An 18,614-nucleotide genomic window follows, 5' to 3' on the forward strand; every position below is an offset into this window, starting at 1 on the left:
TCCGGGCCCTTGGCGCCTCTCGGGGAAGATGGCGGCGCTGCTCCCGGGAGAGTGGATAAAGAACTGGGAGAAAGGCGGCAAGAGCGAGTTGTGAGTGCGGGGCCCGGCCGCGGGGCGGGATGGGGCGCTGCGGCCTGCGGGAGCGGGGCGGGGAGGGCGGGGGGCGGCGGGGAGGACGGCGGCCGGGGCTGCGTCCTTGCTGCCGGGCTGGGGGTCGAAGCCGCGGTCGGACGGAGGGCCCGGGCCTCCGCCCCGGCCGGTGCTGCCGCCCGCCCCGACGCTCGGCCCCCGCAGCTGGGCCCGGCGTCCCGAGCGCCCCCTTCCAGCCTTCGGGCCCGGCTCGTCGGGGGTCGGGCTCCTCTTCAGCCGCCCCCCGCGGTAATTCGGACCGTGGCGCATTCCCGCTCCGCTGGCTCCACGGGGCTGACCGTTCTGGTAGAGGCCTCGGCCCCCGTTCCCACCTTTCTGCCGGTTCGAGGGGACTGGCGCTGTATTTTTTGACCCAGGCGAGGCAGATCAGCCAGTCACGCCTGTTCTATCCCACAAAGTAACCTTTGTGCACCGAGGGGCCCGGGTGCAGCCTCCCAGACCAACCCAGGTGTGCTGGGAGCTTTCCGTTCAGGGCCTTGTGTGTGTCTGTTTTAAGCCATCTTGGCAAGTTAACTGACTGCTGTGTGCTGCGTTCCAGGAGTGCATCTCTTCAGGGGTAATTCACCACTTTGGCCATTTCACGTTACTCTATTAGCTTTCAGCGGTACTCTGTGTACTAACTATGTTTTTTAAATGCTCTTCTTTCTTCCATGCTCTTCTGTTTTTGTTGTAACTGAAAACCCCTACAGATGTAAATAACCGGTGTTTGGGGGATCGCTTTGAGAAACGCTTCTTGAGAGTCGCTCTTTTTGTTATTTTCTTTTGTTCATCTTTCTTAAAAGGGTGTGCAGCTTTGGTAAGGATCTTCCTTGTGCACGAAGGAAAAGGTAGTGGGTTAGAGAATAGAGAATGTAGAGGCTTCCCTGCACAAAATACTGTTCTTTCCAGGTCCTCCATTTTGTAGTGAAGGGGCCCCTCTTTATAGCCATGTAACTTTTGGTTTGAATTATGCTGGAGCCGTTATCCTGTTAGTATGCAAGTTAAACATGTTGGAAGGTTGTGTGGAGTTTGCACGAGGACAGAAATGTCATAGCTGATCATATAAAGGCAGCTGCTCTGTTAATGTTGAATTCTCAGTGCTTTGAGCAAGTTACCTCAGCTTTTGACCATGATAAAACCTTTTAGGATTCTCCCCTCCCCTTAGAGCAGTGCTTCTTAACCACGATGGGAATAAAGTGTTCATTTGCTGCAGGACCAAAGAACCAAAATGATTAGCTAAATTCCTGTATTTGTGGCATTTGCACTTCATTTGGAATACTGCTTAAATGCAGTTCCAGACATGACTTGAAGAGCAGTTTGCAGGAGAGGCCATAGGTTTTAAAAGAAATGTGATTGTGTCTTGGATGACAGTTGTGAGGTTTTACAGTGGTAGCTTTATAAACATAAAGGAACATGCATAAACTTACTTTCTAGAACCTAAACTACATCTCTGTAGCCACTGTTTAGAGAACTTTTTAGGAAACTAACTTTATTGGGAGAGTCTTCAGTGTGTAAGTTCATGTTTCTTTTTCCAAAACTTCCTATCCTGTTTTACTACAGGAAAACAAAACTAGGATGCTGTCATTTCAAAATGAAATATTGAAATATGAAATATTTTTAAATATTAAAGTAAAAGGGGAATAAATGTAATGATACTTCTTAATTTTATTGAATTACTTACCTAATACCAATATGCCCAGAAACTTAAATGAGGTCTAGCCTAAGTCCAGTCATGGGTTTTATGGTTCAAAATTAAGACAATGCATTATAATGATAAGTTAGAAAAATGGAAAGGGGAAGGATACTGCCAAAGAAGAAAACTGACATTGCTAGCAAATAGAGGATTTGCCAAAATTTGGAAGGTTTTTTCTTTTTTTTTTTCTTTTTTTTTTTTTGTTACCATGGTGGGCTTATTCACAGGGAGACAAATACCAACTTTTGTGAAAAGTGAGGAAACCCCCCCCATAATTAGTAGAAAGAAAAGATTAGGTCTTATGGAAAAAATATTTACTTGCTGGAGCATGAAATGGCTTTCATGATCTGACTAGATCAGTTGAGATAGTATTTTGGCAGTTACTTGTTGCCTAAATGAAAGCACAGTTTTATGTTTTGGAGGAATGTGAAGCTGTATTGAGAGAAGCAAATTATTTGTTTTAGTTTGATATTTCATCTTCTACCGAGATAAATAATGGATGCTTAAAAAAATTGCTCTCCTTTCTTAAATTTTCTTTTTGAGTGGTGTGGTGTCATGATTTAACAGTAGTATCCAAAAACCAGAAGGTAAGGATTTTGTGTGTCTTCGAGTGTCATAATGTTAATTAGTAGGGCAGCAGTGACAGTTTGCTTCCAGGAAATTTTTCAGAGACCTTGTTCAAAACTGTACAAGCTTTAAATTTAATTAATCAAGATACTGATGTTTAATATCTAATTCAGATACGTAAATGTATATCGTGGTAGTTTCAAGTGTTCTTAGCTGCCAAAACTAGACATTGGTCAGGATGTGGTCATCTTGTCTGTCATTTTTTATATGGTTCAGACCCTTCTCTATCTAAATACAATTTATTATGTTCATTTGTTGCTACTGCCAGATATTGTGTACAGATGGAGTTGGAATCTGAGGGTGACTACTTATGCTGCTCAGTCTGGACTCCTTGTAGACCTATTTGTGTACTGCCCATGTAGTGACACTGTTTTGTCATGTCTTCCCAACAAGACGCTGCTCCGTGACTGAAGCCCATATGGACATTTACAATACACATACAGTGGCAAGCACTGATTGATACCTTGTTTTGTGAGAGATTGAACACATCAGGGAGCCTTTAGTGTGGACGGAGGGCTTTAATAAAGTACTTGTCTGGCAGTTTATACAATATGTTAAGCCTCAAGATAAACTGAAGAAGCTTAACATTCTGTGAATGTGAAATTTTGAGACCTGATCTTTCAGGCACTCTCAACATTAACTCGACACTTTGACTTTGCTCATGCAAGTAAAGGGCTGAGAGTCAAGGAAACTGTTCAGTTGTAGTTTTGCCATCCTGACTGAAAAATGCAATTGATTGTACTTTATCTCAACTGGAGCACTACCCACATCAGTTAAATTATGCATATACTTAAATGTTAGCAGGCACATACACTTTGATAATTACTGCTTTAATCCATGTGTGGGAGTGAAATGGAGGTTATAGGACGTGGTGTATGAGTTGGGAGGCCTTGGTTCATTTGCTGGCTCTGCCATACAAACTTGTTTAATAGGTGCTCACACTGCTGCAGAATTTCTTGTTTCACACAGTTTTATCTTTGTTTGAAGGGTTGTGTTTTAGTAGAGCAAGGAAGTTCTCCATCCTCAGCTTGCAGCAATGAGCTACAACGTCGGAGTAATAAAAGTTGCAGATGAACTCTTAAGAGACTGTACCAACGTTGATATTTCTATTCTTGTGAAGGTGCAGGTATTTTGATTTTAATTTATGATGCAATCAGTTGAGATAGATGAACTAATCTCTCATCTGGTTGTTACTGGAAGGTAGGGCTTCTGCCCTGTCTTCAGTCACCTGGGTGTTTGTCTGACCTGCTGGTAAGCTGCTTCAAGTCGGCTGAAGACTTGGTTTTTGACCAGTTTTCTGCCAGGTTTGTCAATAAAACTGATGTAGCTGACGTGAGGGCTGGAACTGTGGGGCTGAGAAGGGGAGAAGTGTTGTGAATGTGTCCATCTCTGCACCAAGTCACTGAATCAGCTCACCTGTACTGCCTGGCAGCGCCTGCGGAAAAGGTCTTCTTCCTTTGGAGAGAGAGAGTGCCTGTGGAAAAGAACATGAGCACAAAAAGAAATTATTTTACCACTTTTTCTTCCAGTTTAATAATTCAGTGGGCTCTAATTGCAAATATTAAGCAAGTTGTTTTGCAGACTGATCTTAAATATTGAGTTTCTTGTTACATTGATCAAGCAGGTTCGTATCTTAAAGTAAAGTGAAGTTGATAGCACTGTTTTGCTACTGCTGGAAAGGGAATGGGAAGAGGTTAAAACTCTTACCTGGTATTATTACTTTGTTAACCTGGTTGATGATACCACCTTATGACATAGGGGTCAAAGGGTGCATCTCAGATAATTTTTTTTTTTTGGAATCAGATGTTTCACTTTACTGTTATATGTGTACAGAGCATAGAAATGAGTGCTTATAGGCTACTTTGGTTATGGAGGAGTAATTAAAATTGAAGGAAATTGATTTATATTGAATTGATACACTCTTTGAGGACAGCTGGGGATAAAATCTAGTATTTAAAAAACATGTACTTACTGTTCGTGAAAAATAAAATACCTATTCCCCTATTTTGCTGTCTCTATTCTTGTTATTTCCAAATACATTGCATTCTCTTCAATAGCATTTAGAACATCTTAGCTACACCCTTGTTTTTTGCCCAGCTTCTCTGTGTCTGCTGATTACATTGTGTGAAACTCTCCACTTTCCAGTTGTCTGTAAAGGGTGTGTATACCTTATATTTGCTAATTATAATCCTGTGATTGCTGGAACAGCTGTTTAGTCCTGTTAGAGAGGCGGTGATCTATATAGGATGCAAACAGAATGAGTAATGGATTGCTACAGAAGTATCTTTTACTGTTTATTTTTCTGTAATAATTGTACATACCTGCCTTATTTGAGACAACTTAAAAATGGCTCCCACAGGAAACTGTAGTCTTGCCATCTTATGTAGGAATGCAACATAGCTCTGATACTGTCCTCAGCTTCTGCATGGGAAAGATACTTGGAAAAATATGTGAACTTTTGGTTGAAAATGTGCAAATGTGACAAAGGTTCTTAAAGTATTCATTGATGTCTGTTATAATATAGGTAAATCACTACCCTTTTTTAAAAACTGTCACTTCTAAATGTGAAACTGCTTTTGAAGCCTCATCCTGGGGTGACAGTAGTGGTAGAGAAGAGGGAAGATCCTTGTATCTTAGAAGCATGACCATTTCTAAGCTGTCAGTGTAGTGGAGAAGCCTGCTCTTTAAGCATTTATTTTATAACACAGAGAACCATTAATTTATTTCATGGAACAGTTTGTAGAGTACTTAGTGTACTTTTTGCATATGGCTGTTGGGTTGAGGGAGCCCCAGGAGCGACCAACGACAATAGAACATGACAGATCTCATCCTATAGTGGATTCTCTTAAATAAAATTCTGTCTTCCTTTTGGTAAAACATCATGCACATAGTTTAATGTTGAAAGTTTTTTTACAGGCCAAAGTTTGAAAACTATCATAGTCATACTAACTCTGAGAAGAATTTCTTCATTGGGTAACAACAGTAGGTTATTGCTGCCACTTCCATGCTTTCATTCATACTAAAATTGCCTCATGCTCTCACCTTTCTGTGTGTAAGAGTGTGTAATGTTAGGAAGAATATTTTTTTAAGTCTGTGATTTATATGTGTATAAGATCTCTTGGGAGTCTTGTTTCGTTGCTGTGTAAGTTCTCTGAATGAGGGTTTACTCTGGAAAAATTAAATGTAGTCAGCCATTTAAACAGCCTGAATCTTAAGCTGCTTTAGCCAGAGCAACAACAAAAACAAGAAGCCCAAAACATTTGTGTGTATGCCAATATCTAACAATTTTTTTCTTTTTTTTCTTTGAATATTTTCTTATTTCAGTGTGCAGCTGTGTCGTGCTCTCAGCGAAAACAAAAACCATGATGTGGGTTTCAGAGGTAGGTTGTGTGGTTTGTTGCTTGGTTTTAGTTAAATTAAAAAAAAAAAAGCCTGGAAATATTTGATCATGGTACCTCTGCATTTATGTGCTTGGAATGTTCATATATGGTGACCATTAGTGTGTGCTAAAGGCAAATACTACAAATACTAAGGCAATACAAACATCCACTACTGGGATTGTCTTCAGTGAGTGGTGTCAGCATCATCTAGTATTTGGTCTCTGCTGTAGAAAATTAAATTGCATTTCGCAAACTCAACATACATCTAAATTTTATTCTAAAAGTTAAATATATGAACATTAGTGTGTGCAAGTGTGAAATTAACCTGCCTGTTTAAAAAATAAAATTGGGTTTAATTCAGCTACAGTGGTCTGCAGTCACCATCTTACTGAGTACCTGGTTTGAGGCATTAAGATCTGCAACTTCTTTATTGAATATTGTTTATTGAGTGAACCATGTGGTACAAGTGCAAGGTGAAAGCATGGGGGCTTGTTCTTTTTCATATAGTAAGAAGTGTCACAACATTGTGGTGTATTGTTTAAGAACCTTACAGTTTTACCACAGCTGGTTTTCCAACGACCATGTTTAACATTGCAAGATTTTTCTCAAATGCAGTACCTCTGTTTAGTGCTTCAGCTTAATACAGGCTTTTGTAAGGTTGCATTCTTGAGTTATAGGAGACTTTCTTTAAAAGAATTAAATTAAAAAGTCCTTTTTAAGCACTTTTTTCTCCAATTAAATTTTACTTACTCCAAGAAAAATGGAGTAGGTTTTTTGAACTTTTTTGAAAGCATATCTGTGATAAGACATGGTAAGGAAAAAGTAGCAGAATGTTTTTTATGGATGTAGAATATGTTGTGTGAATAAGGTAACGGTGTCCTTGTTAAACCAACTGCCACTACTCAAGTTATTATATGCAGGATTGTAGTTTTTCATCCTGTATTGCAATTATTCCATAAACTCTCTAGATAAAGTGGATCATCTCTTACTCTCTGCTTGTGTGAAGTCTTAGATATTGATGATCAATTTTATTCTATCAGCAGTAGCAAAGTAATCCCTGTCATTGGTAAGAGAAGCATATCCTGTTTGCTTGCAGGTTGTCTGAAGTCTACAACATTATTGTAAATATTGCTTTAGCAGTTCAGTGAAGGATTACGTAATATGTTCTTTAATCATCTCTTTTCTTTCAACAGATATCCAGCAGGCTTTGTATGAGCTTGCATACCACGTTGTCAGAGGAAACTTAAAGCATGATCAAGCTTCTAATGTTCTTGGCGATGTCATAGTAAGTATATATTTGTAATCATTACATACTTACTAGATTTTTACTTTATTATAAAAGTCCAAATGAAATCCAAGCAGGATAATATTCAAGAGATTTTTTTTTTTCATGTCTGAAAAGTCATTCTTGTCAAGCTCTTTTTCTTCATTTGGGTGCACTTGATATATATGTAATCTGACAGGGTGTCATTTTTTGCCCCTACCTTTTATGGTGAGGAATAGATGTGTTCATTTCAGCATAAATTAAAAATTAAGTCATTTTTAAGGGCATATGAGACCTGAAGTTTCTAATAAATGCTAAAAATAAGTGTCACTTGCTCATGCAGCACATCTGTAATGCCACCTACTGGTTTTTATAACAGTGTAACAACGTCTGCCATTTTACTGTTGGGATGTCCAAGTTCTGTGTTGGCCTTTAAAATAATGCATTAGACTTATTTTTTTGTTTGAAAAACCGTTTTTCTTAAAATACCTTGAATAAATGAGAAAGTAGGGAAAAGAGTATTTTCCTCTAAACCTCCAAGATTACCAAATACCACTGTTCCTTAAAAAAATAAACCAGAAAAAATACAGTAAAAAAATCTTATAAAAAGTATTTCTTATTCTTTGGAATTGTATTGATGTGCACGGAACATTAAGGAAAAGTACATGTTGCATTAATCTAGTGTAACCTTTTTGTGCTTTTTAAACTTGTACATTGGGTCTGAGGGAAGTCAAGGCTGTGGGGCACCTTGCTTTTGGGATGGCATGTGACAATGTTGGATCTTTAGTTGCTGTAGGAAATTGTAATTTGTTTGGTGCTTGAGAAGGTGCAGGTCACTGTACAGGCTGCTGCTCCTCACACAGGAAGTTCCATTGGGCTTAGAGAAATGGAGGTACTGACCAGGTTTTTTTTTTCCCTTGGTCACTAGATACACTTTTAAATTACATTACGATGTTATGGTGTTTCATTATGTATCAATAATTAGTACAGCACTTATGTTAGATATTAGTCAATAATTAAGCATATTCATTATTAATATGAATTATTAATAATATAAATAATATGAATTATTTATGAATATGAACTTACTTTATGATTAAGTGTTTTATGTAGCGGAATAAGAATTTTGTAAGTGTGGATATTGGAATTCTGTATTCATTAAGCGACATCTTTTTCCTTCTTAGGAATTTCGGGAAGACATGCCTTCTATCCTAGCTGATGTATTCTGCATATTAGGTAAGTTGGGTTCCCTTCCTTTCAGCATTGTAACAGATTTTGAGAAATACATGTTTTATGCATCTGTTTGTTGACTTCTTTGGGAAATTTCATTGCATCTGTAAAGTGTGGCTTCTCTTTACAAACTGTATGTTGATTCCTCCTCAGTGTATCTGTATCTCACTCGTTAATGTGTTTGCATTCAGTTTCCAGAAGTTTGCCTGTTAAAGGCTATGGAAGTTGATCTGCCAAGAATAGTTAAAGGAGTTAGCCTGTGAGAATGTCGGATGTTAGCTAATGGAATCAGTGACTTAGTGATGTTATCATTCTTAAATATTTTAAATGAAAGTTGACTAACTGGTAGGTAGATCCTCTCTTCTCAGAATGTGTTCTGTAAATATTTTTATCTGTACAGTCACTGTTAGTGAAATGGAGCTTATGCAAATTGTCCATAAATCTAAAGGCAAATGGCATCATTGGGCAAGTCACCGTCTGCCAGCTGAGCAGGCTTTAAAGATGTGTACGTCTTATACTGGTGATAACTTCTGGATTTTTATGTTGTCATGTTGATCCAAAGCTGTTTCTCTCATATTTCTACCATTTTAATCCTGTATACATTTCTCCAGATCATAGCTTTAACTGCTTGCAGTTTCTGTCTTGCTCCATGGCTAGTTTTCAACAAATTGAAAATTTTCAGAAAATTCTTTTGATAGTCTGTACTAAAGGAGTGAGGTGTCCTCTGTGCTATGGCTGCCTGTGAAGAGAGGCACCTAATTAAGCTTACATGTGCAGCCTTGGTTTGAACATCTAAATGATGAATTTTGATTTTGTTTTTTTTTGGTAGTGCTTCATTCCGTGTACTTGTGTCATCTTGTAATAATTACTTTTGTATCTGTTGGCGTTTTTTTGTCTTTTTTTTTCTCCTTTCCTTCAAATAAGTGTGCAACCTAATACCATCCCTTGACTAGGAGCAGAGAATAGTAAGGTTAAAGACTTAGGTTTCAAAGTCTGGGACAAAGGACATTGGGCAATTTCTTGCTTGTTTCCTCTAACACTTTTTCTCTTTAATCAGTATTTGCTACTATCGGCAATTTTTTTTTCTTATAATTAATGTGTTTCAGTGTATGAGAATTGGGATATATCCACTCATCCACATTCCCTCACTAACATTTTTCAGCAGATTGTTCTTTGACTGAGAGGCTGAGCTGTAGGGTCCAGGCTGATCTGGGTGGTTTGTTGATTCCACTTCCAGCCCTACTTCCATTAAATCATTAGTTTTCAGTCTCTTTGGGGTCTTCTTTCTCACATTTTTGTTGTTGATGATTTCACTGTGGGTCTGATTTTAATGGGGTTATGTGTGGGGTTTTTTTTTTGTAGGGCCTTTTGTGTAGTTGGTTTTTGTAATGTCTGCCTTGCATTCTTTTATGGAGTTTTTTACTCCTTTTGCAGCTCCTCACTTCCTGTAACAATGTGCTTTTTTTAAACTACTTTAGGCAGGTGTGCTTCCTTGGCCACTGTTCTCTGTCTTCCCATAGGAGTGAATTTATGAATTGCTTTCAGTAGTTGGCAATACAAAAGAAATTAATGGTCATAAAGAATCATAGCTGGTAAAAGACTGCAGACCAGACAGTAAGTGGTAGTTCCTCTGAGGCCACAGGGAGAGATTAGGACACTACATTAAGGCCAGGATCATGGAGTTCCCTTCAGCAGTTCATATTTCTGGTTTTGTGCTTATTATTGATTTTTAATGCTTACCTAAATGTTATTGCAGCAAAGAGAAGGGCAAGAAAAATTAAGGCATTCCTCTAGTTTCTGTTTTACTTTTTCATGAGACTTGTGGATGTGTGAGAATTGTCATCAAAATATTGTGTGGACCTAATGAGGGATGAGTGGGTGGCAAGAAGATAGCATGTTATCAACAAGCTCCTTTGCCTTAGTATCATTAGCATTTATCAGAATAGTTATTAAAAGAAGAAACTCTTAAAATTTCACAAAACATGATTTCTTTTTTTCCCCCATCTTCTTTTGTAGACATTGAAACAAGTTGTTTAGAGGAAAAAAATAAGAGGGATCATTTTACACAACTGGTGTTGGCCTGTTTGGTAAGTTGCACCTAGGAGGTCTTTTGGCAAAATTGCATGTCAAAATCTAACAAGAAAAATCAGAGTGTTGAAGCTTGCTTCTTTTTTTTTCCCCAGAATGTTTTCACAAATGCCCAAATAATTTAAAAATTCATCTTCGAAGTGTAGTGGTAGAGGAATATAGTACAGCTCTCCCTTGAATTCTTTAAAGAGTTTTGAGAGAACTTTAATTTTTCTGCCTGTCAGTTCAACAGAAATTGTGCTCCTGAAGTATGCTTGGAGTTGCACTTTTCCTTCATGCAACCTCCTTTGTCTTTAGAAGTAGCATTCCTAACCACAGGGAATAAGCTTGATTTGTAGGAAAGTTCAGCGTGTGAAAATAAGGCTTTTCTCCCAGAATGTAAGAATGAGTATAAGCCTTTGTAAATATGCAGCTCTTGGTAATAATGTCTCCAGATGCTGTGCAATGTATGCTTGGTAATCAACAATTAGACTCGGGCTTGTTTCTTCAAGGTGCTCTTGTATATAAAATCTGCCACTGTAAAATTCCAGTTTCAGTTAATAGTTTGTTTTGTCCACTTCTGTGTTTGAAACAAAATGCATTTAATATCATGAAATTTGTTTTGTTGTAGTCAGAATGCTTATGTAGCCTAAAGTAATAATCATATGGTTTCTAGGTCTTTGTAATTCACAAATTTGGTGTATGTTCTTGTTGTTTTTTAGTATCTTGTATCTGACACTGTCCTAAAGGAGCGTTTAGATCCAGAGACGCTGGAGTCATTGGGACTCATCAAGCAGTCTCAACAGTTCAATCAAAAGTCTGTTAAAATAAAGACAAAACTATTGTAAGTTTTGGGGCAAAAAGGTTGTTTGGGAAGGGGATGGGGAGGGCACTGATAATTAGTGTGGTAATAGTGTTTGCTACCAATGTATAGTGTTTCTTCGAAGGTATTCCGTTTTCTTTACGAAATGTGTTTATAACTTGTCATTGACAAAAGAACTTTGTTAGCCCTTAGTTTTCAAACTCTTGAGCAGTATAAAGTCTTCATGTTACCTATGGTTTTGCTACAGTGATTCTACATATGCAGGTTAATACTTAATTTTATTTGACATGTGAACTTAGAAAGTATAAGAAATTTAACTATTTCTGTTGCATCAGTTAAGCATAGACTTTTGTTTTCATAAATAAGCAAATATAGTTATTTTACTTTATTTGGGCACTGTGGGTTATGTTTTTTGGGTAATGTTTGGTTTCTGTCTCTGCATCCAGTGTTTCACTTGAAACTAGAATAGGTCCTTAAGCATGGACTGCTAGAGAGCAGTTCTCCAGTGTAATGTGTAAGAACAAGCTTTCCTGTTGAGTGTAAGCATATTTTAAATGGTCTGTATTTGAAATAAGAGCTGGGTTTGTTTGGAGAGTGCTTGCTGCCTTACAGGAATTCATGTACTGCATTCAGTAGTTTTTGCAATAGCTCAAGTAAATTACAAGTTCTTAAAAATGTGTTCAAAATTAGCATTTTGTATAACAAATTGCTAGAGGCATAAATGGCTTCACTGGATATGTGTTACACAATAGTATTTAATTTCTGTTTATTTGCAGTTATAAGCAACAGAAGTTTAATTTGCTAAGAGAGGAAAACGAAGGTTATGCAAAGCTCATTGCAGAACTGGGTCAAGACTTATCTGGAAATATCACTAGTGATTTAATCCTTGAAAATATCAAATCTTTAATAGGTAAGGAATTTATTGAAAGAATATGGGCTTTGGTTTTCCTTTATGATCTTATGACTACAGAAAGTAGATCACCTTGGATAGAATTATGACGTTTGGAAGTTCCCGTTTCTGTGGAAGAATTAATTTTGGGAATGTTGTGTAGGTAAAATTACTTAAGATTCTGAATTTATGGTACAGCCTCAAATATGCTGTGATTTCAATTCATTTCAGCAGTATTTTTTGATGAAGTGCTTGTCACCTCAGCAGGCAGATTGTAGCGTAACAAAGTAATGCTTTTTGCTATTTAAGGTGCTCAGTTCAATGCATGAATATTCTTTTATTCTTGAAGAAGTTCAATGAGTGATTCCTTATAAAGAGAAATAAGAAGTAGTAAATGTTCTTCCTTTATCTAGTTTTTTTAGTAATTTGTCCATGTTTCTGAGTTGAGTCTTGACGAGAATGTCACATCAAAGTGCAAAATAAGTTAAAAACTGGAAATACCTGTAATTGCCCGTTTTACAGTTTGTTTTAGAATAAAGAGTTCTGTACAATACAATATTTGTATTGTATTGTATACTATACAATACAATGTTTGCACCAGTGCTTGTTTCATATGGTGCCAGTGCAGTAATGGGCAAAAGGTTATGCTGCTATTTTATAAAAAAAAAATAATTTAATTTGTCACATAATTTTGCCTGAGCGTCAAATCCCTGTAACAATACTACTTGTTTTGGAAGAGATCTAGAAAAAAGGATGGGTTTGCTAGTTATTACAGTAAAAAATACACTCAGTTTGAGGAATTTTGTAGCAAGACGTTTTTCTGTCTTCTGGAATTTTAGGAATTGCAAATAGACTTCATACAAAGTGTCAGTTCTTTTAAAGTACTGACTTGCAGTAGGTTCTCGTGGAATGGAAATGTCTTTGGGGGAGGAAAGACTGATGCAGTTATATATCTGCATAGTGGATGTGTCTGGATAAAATAAATAAGTGTAAAATAATTATGACCTGACTGATTTGTGTGACTGAATGGATATGTGTGCCAGCACAAGGGGAAAAGCAGCAGCCCATGCCTTTTGCTGGCACTGTGGTCTTAGTGAGGCTGGGTTTTTACTTATTAAATGTTCTTGTCAGGGTGTTAATTTGTTCTTTTTCTGTAATCTGAATTGAAAGTCCTGATTAGTATTTTTGCTTAGTTCAATATCCAGCAAGACAAAATCATCAGTGCTGTATTTATAGATGATCCAGATTATTTTGCTGTTTATAAGTCCAGGCTCAATTTTAACTGAAAAGAATTAATTTTAAAAATTAATACACTTATATTTTAGAAACAGATTGAAGATGAAAATTAGCAATGTTAAACTTCTCTACTCTGTTCTTCTCCACTAGGGTGTTTCAACCTTGATCCTAACAGAGTTTTGGATATTATCCTAGAAGTCTATGAGTGCAGGCCTGAGTATGATGACTTCTTTGTACCACTGATAGAGTCTTACATGTACATGTGTGAACCTCAAACTCTATGCCATATCCTTGGGTTCAAATTCAAATTTTATCAGGTAATATATTGCCATTCTTAATTTTTTGGTTTGGTGGTTGGTCATACACAATGTTGAACTGCAGTCAGTGATAGGATGTTTTCTGCAGATTTTTAATTAGTAAAATTCCAGTATTAAAAAGCAATAATGTCATCATTTGAGTGGAAGTCTTATGGGAGGATGCTTAGTGTTCCCTAAAAGAGCTGAAAACAATCCTGATATCTTCCACTTGTACTTGAGTGGCTATATAAGAACTGGCATGAACAAAGAGATTGTACCTTATAAACAAAAGACTTGTCCTCGAGAGTGAAGAGCATGTTTGCAGGGGAGTCATGGTTGATATTTGATAAAATATTCAAGGTTTTTATTTAAATGTATAATTATCAATTGCATGCAAGCACCACTGTAAGGTGTGATGAAAGTTGAATGTGTTTGAAAATACTGATTGTGTATCGCAGTAAATCCAGTGGTTTTGAATAAACAGCAGTTAAATAACATGATAACAGGGAGAATTGTGGGTTAATGTTTCATCTGAAGTTTGAGTGGTTTCTTTTCTGTTTCATAACCTTTTGCAGTGATCTGATTGGTTTTTTCTTGAATTTGCAATGTTGTCCTTTTTAGGATCCAAGTGGTGAGACACCTTCCTCCTTATACAGAGTTGCTGCTGTCCTTTTGCAACATAATCTCATAGAGTTGGAAGATCTTTATGTTCATGTAAGTGACAGTACTACCCTTGTCAAATACCAGAGCTAAGGACATTTAAAAAAACCCAACATATTCCTTACCCTATTTCTAAATCTTCAGATTCATGGCATACTCTTTCATGCCTTTATATGTACAATATTTAATGTCTTTTAAAATTTTCAGTGCTTTTTAATAAGTGCACACTGAAATATAAATGCTGATAAACTTTATTTGAATTATTTATGTAACATTCTCCAGATTGTTTACCTCCTGGCTGAATAGGTCAGTAAGCCAGTAACTTTCCTTAACAACTTTACTTAAGAATTAGATCTTTTGAGTTTTGCTTTACAAGATCAGTTTTTGAAAAAAAGCGGTAGGACAGTTGGCTCCTAACATCCTTTGTTTAGTTTAATAGTAGGATTATTTTTTTAAGCTCTTGCATGTTCCTGAATAGGTCTCTCATTCTCCACGAGAATCTTGACCATTTGTTAGATTGAAAGAGAAAGGGAATTATATGTTCAGATTTAATCAGAGAGACTTATCCTCTGCAGTCTGACAGTCAGACATCAACCAACCACCATCCCAATTTGACAGATGGCAGACAGAATGTTACAGTTATCAAATTAATTTTACATTATACAAGAATTTTAAATTCCAGAATATCCATAGATATTTCAAGATTAGGTATTTTAAGACTCAACTCTTGCACTGAAATCAAGGAAATGAGCTCTAGTTACAGCTATGGAAGTTTTGGAAAGTAGTCCTGCCATTAATTTGAGTGGCAGTTCATAGCATTAGTCACAATCTGATTTGTCAATAACTGTCGAGTATTTTGGCTAAAAATGTGTTGGGTGGAGCAAGAGTAGGAGTGCATGTCTCAGATAATTGGTGTGGAGGGAGGAATGTGTGATGATAATGCTTGTTTGTTCAGGAATGTTTGTAAGCTTACAGAACATGCTCAGACTTGGGGTGAGCGTGGCCTGTGCAATCTCAGCTCAGACTGTGCAGGTGAGGGCACGTTCCCTGTCAGTCCCACAGCTCGAGGGTCCCTGTGCTCATCTACACTGTTCACCCGAGTGATGGGGATTCTCAGTCTTGTTCCAGAATCTCTCTGCCAAATCTCTGTGTCTGTCCATGTTTGGAATGGCATTTTTTTTATCTGTTTCCAGTTCAGGCTTAGTTTAACTTGCTGTGAGTTTCTAGAAAATAATTAGCATGTAGGTGTTGAGTCTGAAGTGGTGCATGTTGTGTGGCTGCCGTACAAGAACACTGTAGGATTATCGTTCATATCCAGAATGTTCTCCCCACCTCTACCCTCCCTCCAAAGCCTGTAAGAACTGTTCTCTTCAGCCCTATAGAATATGTATTGCATCCTGGAGACACAATTTACCCATTGAAATTCTGTACTAGATGTTTCTTGGTGAATTATAGTAGGTTCCCTGTGTTTTCAAATGAGAAAGTGCAGCTCTGTAAACCTTTTACCTTTCCAAGTGGTATTTTTTCTTGCCCAAATTTCTGTGAAGTGTAGGAATTCTACTATCTTCCCTTCTTTTCTCATCAGTTTGGGGAAAGAAAAAACAGTAAAAAATCCCTTGTTAAAAACATTAAAAGAAAGGATCATTGTGTCAAAGAGGTCATGACTCTGCAGGAAGTTTTGATTACTTGTTTGCAGTTAAGTTTGAGCTTGGTTTTAGGAACTAAATTAAGGTTTGGCTTTGTCAGAAAAAGAGCTTTTCTTTTGTCTTGGACTTTGACCTTTTAATTTTTGAGTGTAGGGTTATCACCCTGATCATTCTCAAGTACAAGATTATGCTGAGGTCTTATCATACTAGGTACTTCTTAATCTAAGATGGTTTTTAAAGAGCAGATGTTACATGTGTTTAACCCACATTGCTGATAAATAGAAAATTTAGTCAGCTTTAAATGGTATTCCTTTAAAGGGGCAGTCAAAATGTGTGGCTAAGTAGGTTATCTGGTTTTCCTTGGGGATTAAATTTTTTTTTTTCCTTTAGATGAGCAAGTGAAAATTCATGCCTTTGAATATTCACTTGGTTTAAAGGCACTGAATTATGTCAGTCTTATCATGGAATCTGTGGGAAACTGTCGCTTCACAGCTGAACAGTGAATTGGGGAGGGGAACAGGAGCTTGGACAACTCATGGTTGTGAAGAAATAGAGCAGTATTATTTCTCATGAGTTCTTGATTTTTAGAATAGTCTCTTAATGGTGTAATTCCCTGTTGGGATGATGGTAACAAGGAAAAGAAACTGATTCCCTGAAAGGCAATCTGATTAGTAACAAGGAAGGACAAACTTCCGCTTTGAGCTCAAGTGATCCAGAGCAGCACTAGGTCACTTCAGTTTTCAGATGTATTTGTTCTGTTTTTTCAGCTTCTGCCAGGGGATAATGCCATCATGGAGGAACACAAGCGAGAGATAGTGGAAGCTAAACAAATTGTCAGAAAACTTACAATGGTTGTCTTGTCATCGGAAAAGACTGAGGAAAAGGAGAAAGAAAAGGAAAAAGAGGAGGAGAAAACCGAAAAGGTGTGTATCTGAGTAACCTTCTTTTCAATAAAATGATTTTAAATTGCATTAAACTAAACAAAATAATTGTTCTGAAAACATTTTTGTGTTCACTTGAAAGACAGTTATGTACTTCTTGGATGGCTTGTCTGTCCTCTGACTGCATTTCTGTTATATGGAATGTGCAAAAATGCATGGTTTGGGGTTTGTTCTGGATTTCTCTGTTTATTAGTCTTGATTCAATGAGGAATTTTTTTCCTCCCTTTTCGTTGTATCAGTGTGTCTCAACATTCATGCACTTCACAGCCTTTAACAACTGTGTTTCTAGGACCTGTGAAAGTATAATCCAAGTTGATTGCACAAAAGGAAGGATGTTAGTGAGAGTTTCTTCCTTATTTCTCTCCATGAAGAATTGAGATGTAAGGAATTGCCAGACTTAGGAATGTTGATATAATTATCCTGCGTTGTAGAAAAAGGTTGAAATTGAACATTTTTAATTGAACTTTTAAAAGTTCGTTGTACTTTACTTTAAACCTGTATCTTCATATGTATAAATTTATATTATACTCTTTATTTAAGTTCCTACTGTGTCATATTTATGTTGCCCTAGGTCTAATTTGTTTCAGTATGTTCAAGCCTTACTTTAGAAACAAAATTATTTAATCTCTTACCAGCCTTTCTGTTGTCATGCTCATTTGAGTGCCTAAGTAGTTCTCAAACATCTTACTTAAAGCAAAAAAAAGTAAAATAAAAGCTTGGTATTTGCATTTTGTAAGTGGCATACTGGAGTGGGGGGAGGGCTCCATCAGTCTTGATAATTTCTGTTCTTGATTTTCTGTATCCTCCTTGATTCTATTAATCTCTGACCTTTCTCCCTCCTTCCTTTTTTCTTGCCTAACTTGAAAAATCTCATTCCATTTTCTTCCCTCAGGCAGCTGATACAGTTACTCTCTCTGGCTCTCAACTGCAGCCACAGCTGCTGCTTAAACTGATTCCTTTCACTGGCTTTAAGTTTCTCCCTTGTACCACATTGCTTTGGTCCACCTTCTCTGCAGTCAGATGGAGCTGCCTGGAATTCTCTGAAATGTGCTTGTCACCATGATCTGATGGAGAAATAAAGTCTTGATGGGACATGGGGAGTGAATGTATTGCAAGCAGTGTCAGAAGAATTAAGACAGTTTTTATGGCTAAGCTTTAGAATTAAGAAGTAGGGAATTTTAAGCTGTAGCAGAAGCTGCAGCATTTTTCTGAAGGATTAAAATGACAAATAACAAAGTCTGAACCTGTGTGATGGGAAAATTAAGAGCTGTACTTAACAAAAACCAATTTCTGTGACTGTAGACGCTGTTGTGCAATGCATGCTGTTTCTTGAAAAGCTTGTTCTGCGTTAAAAGTATTTTTGTATGTGCTTAGCTGTGCACTTCATAGCAATTGGTGGAGTAACTACATGTGAAGGCTGTTGACAGTCTAAATTTAAGCACTTTGTATCCAGTATGTCATTTTAATGTGCAATTTTTGAGACAGTACCATGGAATAAATGCCTGGGTAAGGAAAGTAGTGTTTAACAACTACTGACATGACTTTTCTTTTAAATCCACAAAGTGCTTATTTTTGTGTGGTTAAAATTCATTATTGTCTCATGACTCTAATATCAATAATTTAGTATTGATAAATGTGTTCTCTGCTTTGACCTTTTAAGATGCATTTGGCATAACTGTATAACAGGGAGACAGGGAGAGATCAGGGCACCTGGCAGCATGGCTGGGTTTGGC

The 18,614-nt window shown here is 37.2% G+C and overlaps 1 protein-coding gene across 4 annotated transcripts in view; it reads left to right on the forward strand.

Annotated features, from left to right (window-relative positions):
- The window catches only part of THOC2 (THO complex 2), a 61,284-nt gene that overhangs the window by 13,097 nt on the left and 29,573 nt on the right, over positions 1-18,614 (forward strand). For all 4 annotated transcript variants that reach the window (XR_003534855.1, XR_003534856.1, XM_027687113.1 and 1 more), the window contains exons 2-11: positions 1-90; positions 5,774-5,829; positions 7,023-7,114; positions 8,278-8,329; positions 10,340-10,410; positions 11,113-11,234; positions 11,990-12,123; positions 13,489-13,655; positions 14,256-14,348; positions 16,708-16,863. The exon at positions 1-90 is cut by the window's left edge and continues 1 nt beyond it. Coding sequence is in view for 2 of the 4 variants with exons in the window: in XM_027687113.1 (XP_027542914.1) it covers positions 29-90; positions 5,774-5,829; positions 7,023-7,114; positions 8,278-8,329; positions 10,340-10,410; positions 11,113-11,234; positions 11,990-12,123; positions 13,489-13,655; positions 14,256-14,348; positions 16,708-16,863 (1,005 nt within the window). In the remaining 2 variants the exon portion in view is untranslated. The remainder of the gene's footprint in view (positions 91-5,773; positions 5,830-7,022; positions 7,115-8,277; positions 8,330-10,339; positions 10,411-11,112; positions 11,235-11,989; positions 12,124-13,488; positions 13,656-14,255; positions 14,349-16,707; positions 16,864-18,614) is intronic.

The sequence above is a fragment of the Neopelma chrysocephalum genome, unplaced genomic scaffold, assembly GCF_003984885.1.
Source record: "Neopelma chrysocephalum unplaced genomic scaffold, ASM398488v2 Primary Assembly neopelma1_73b, whole genome shotgun sequence".
Taxonomy (NCBI): domain Eukaryota; kingdom Metazoa; phylum Chordata; class Aves; order Passeriformes; family Pipridae; genus Neopelma; species Neopelma chrysocephalum.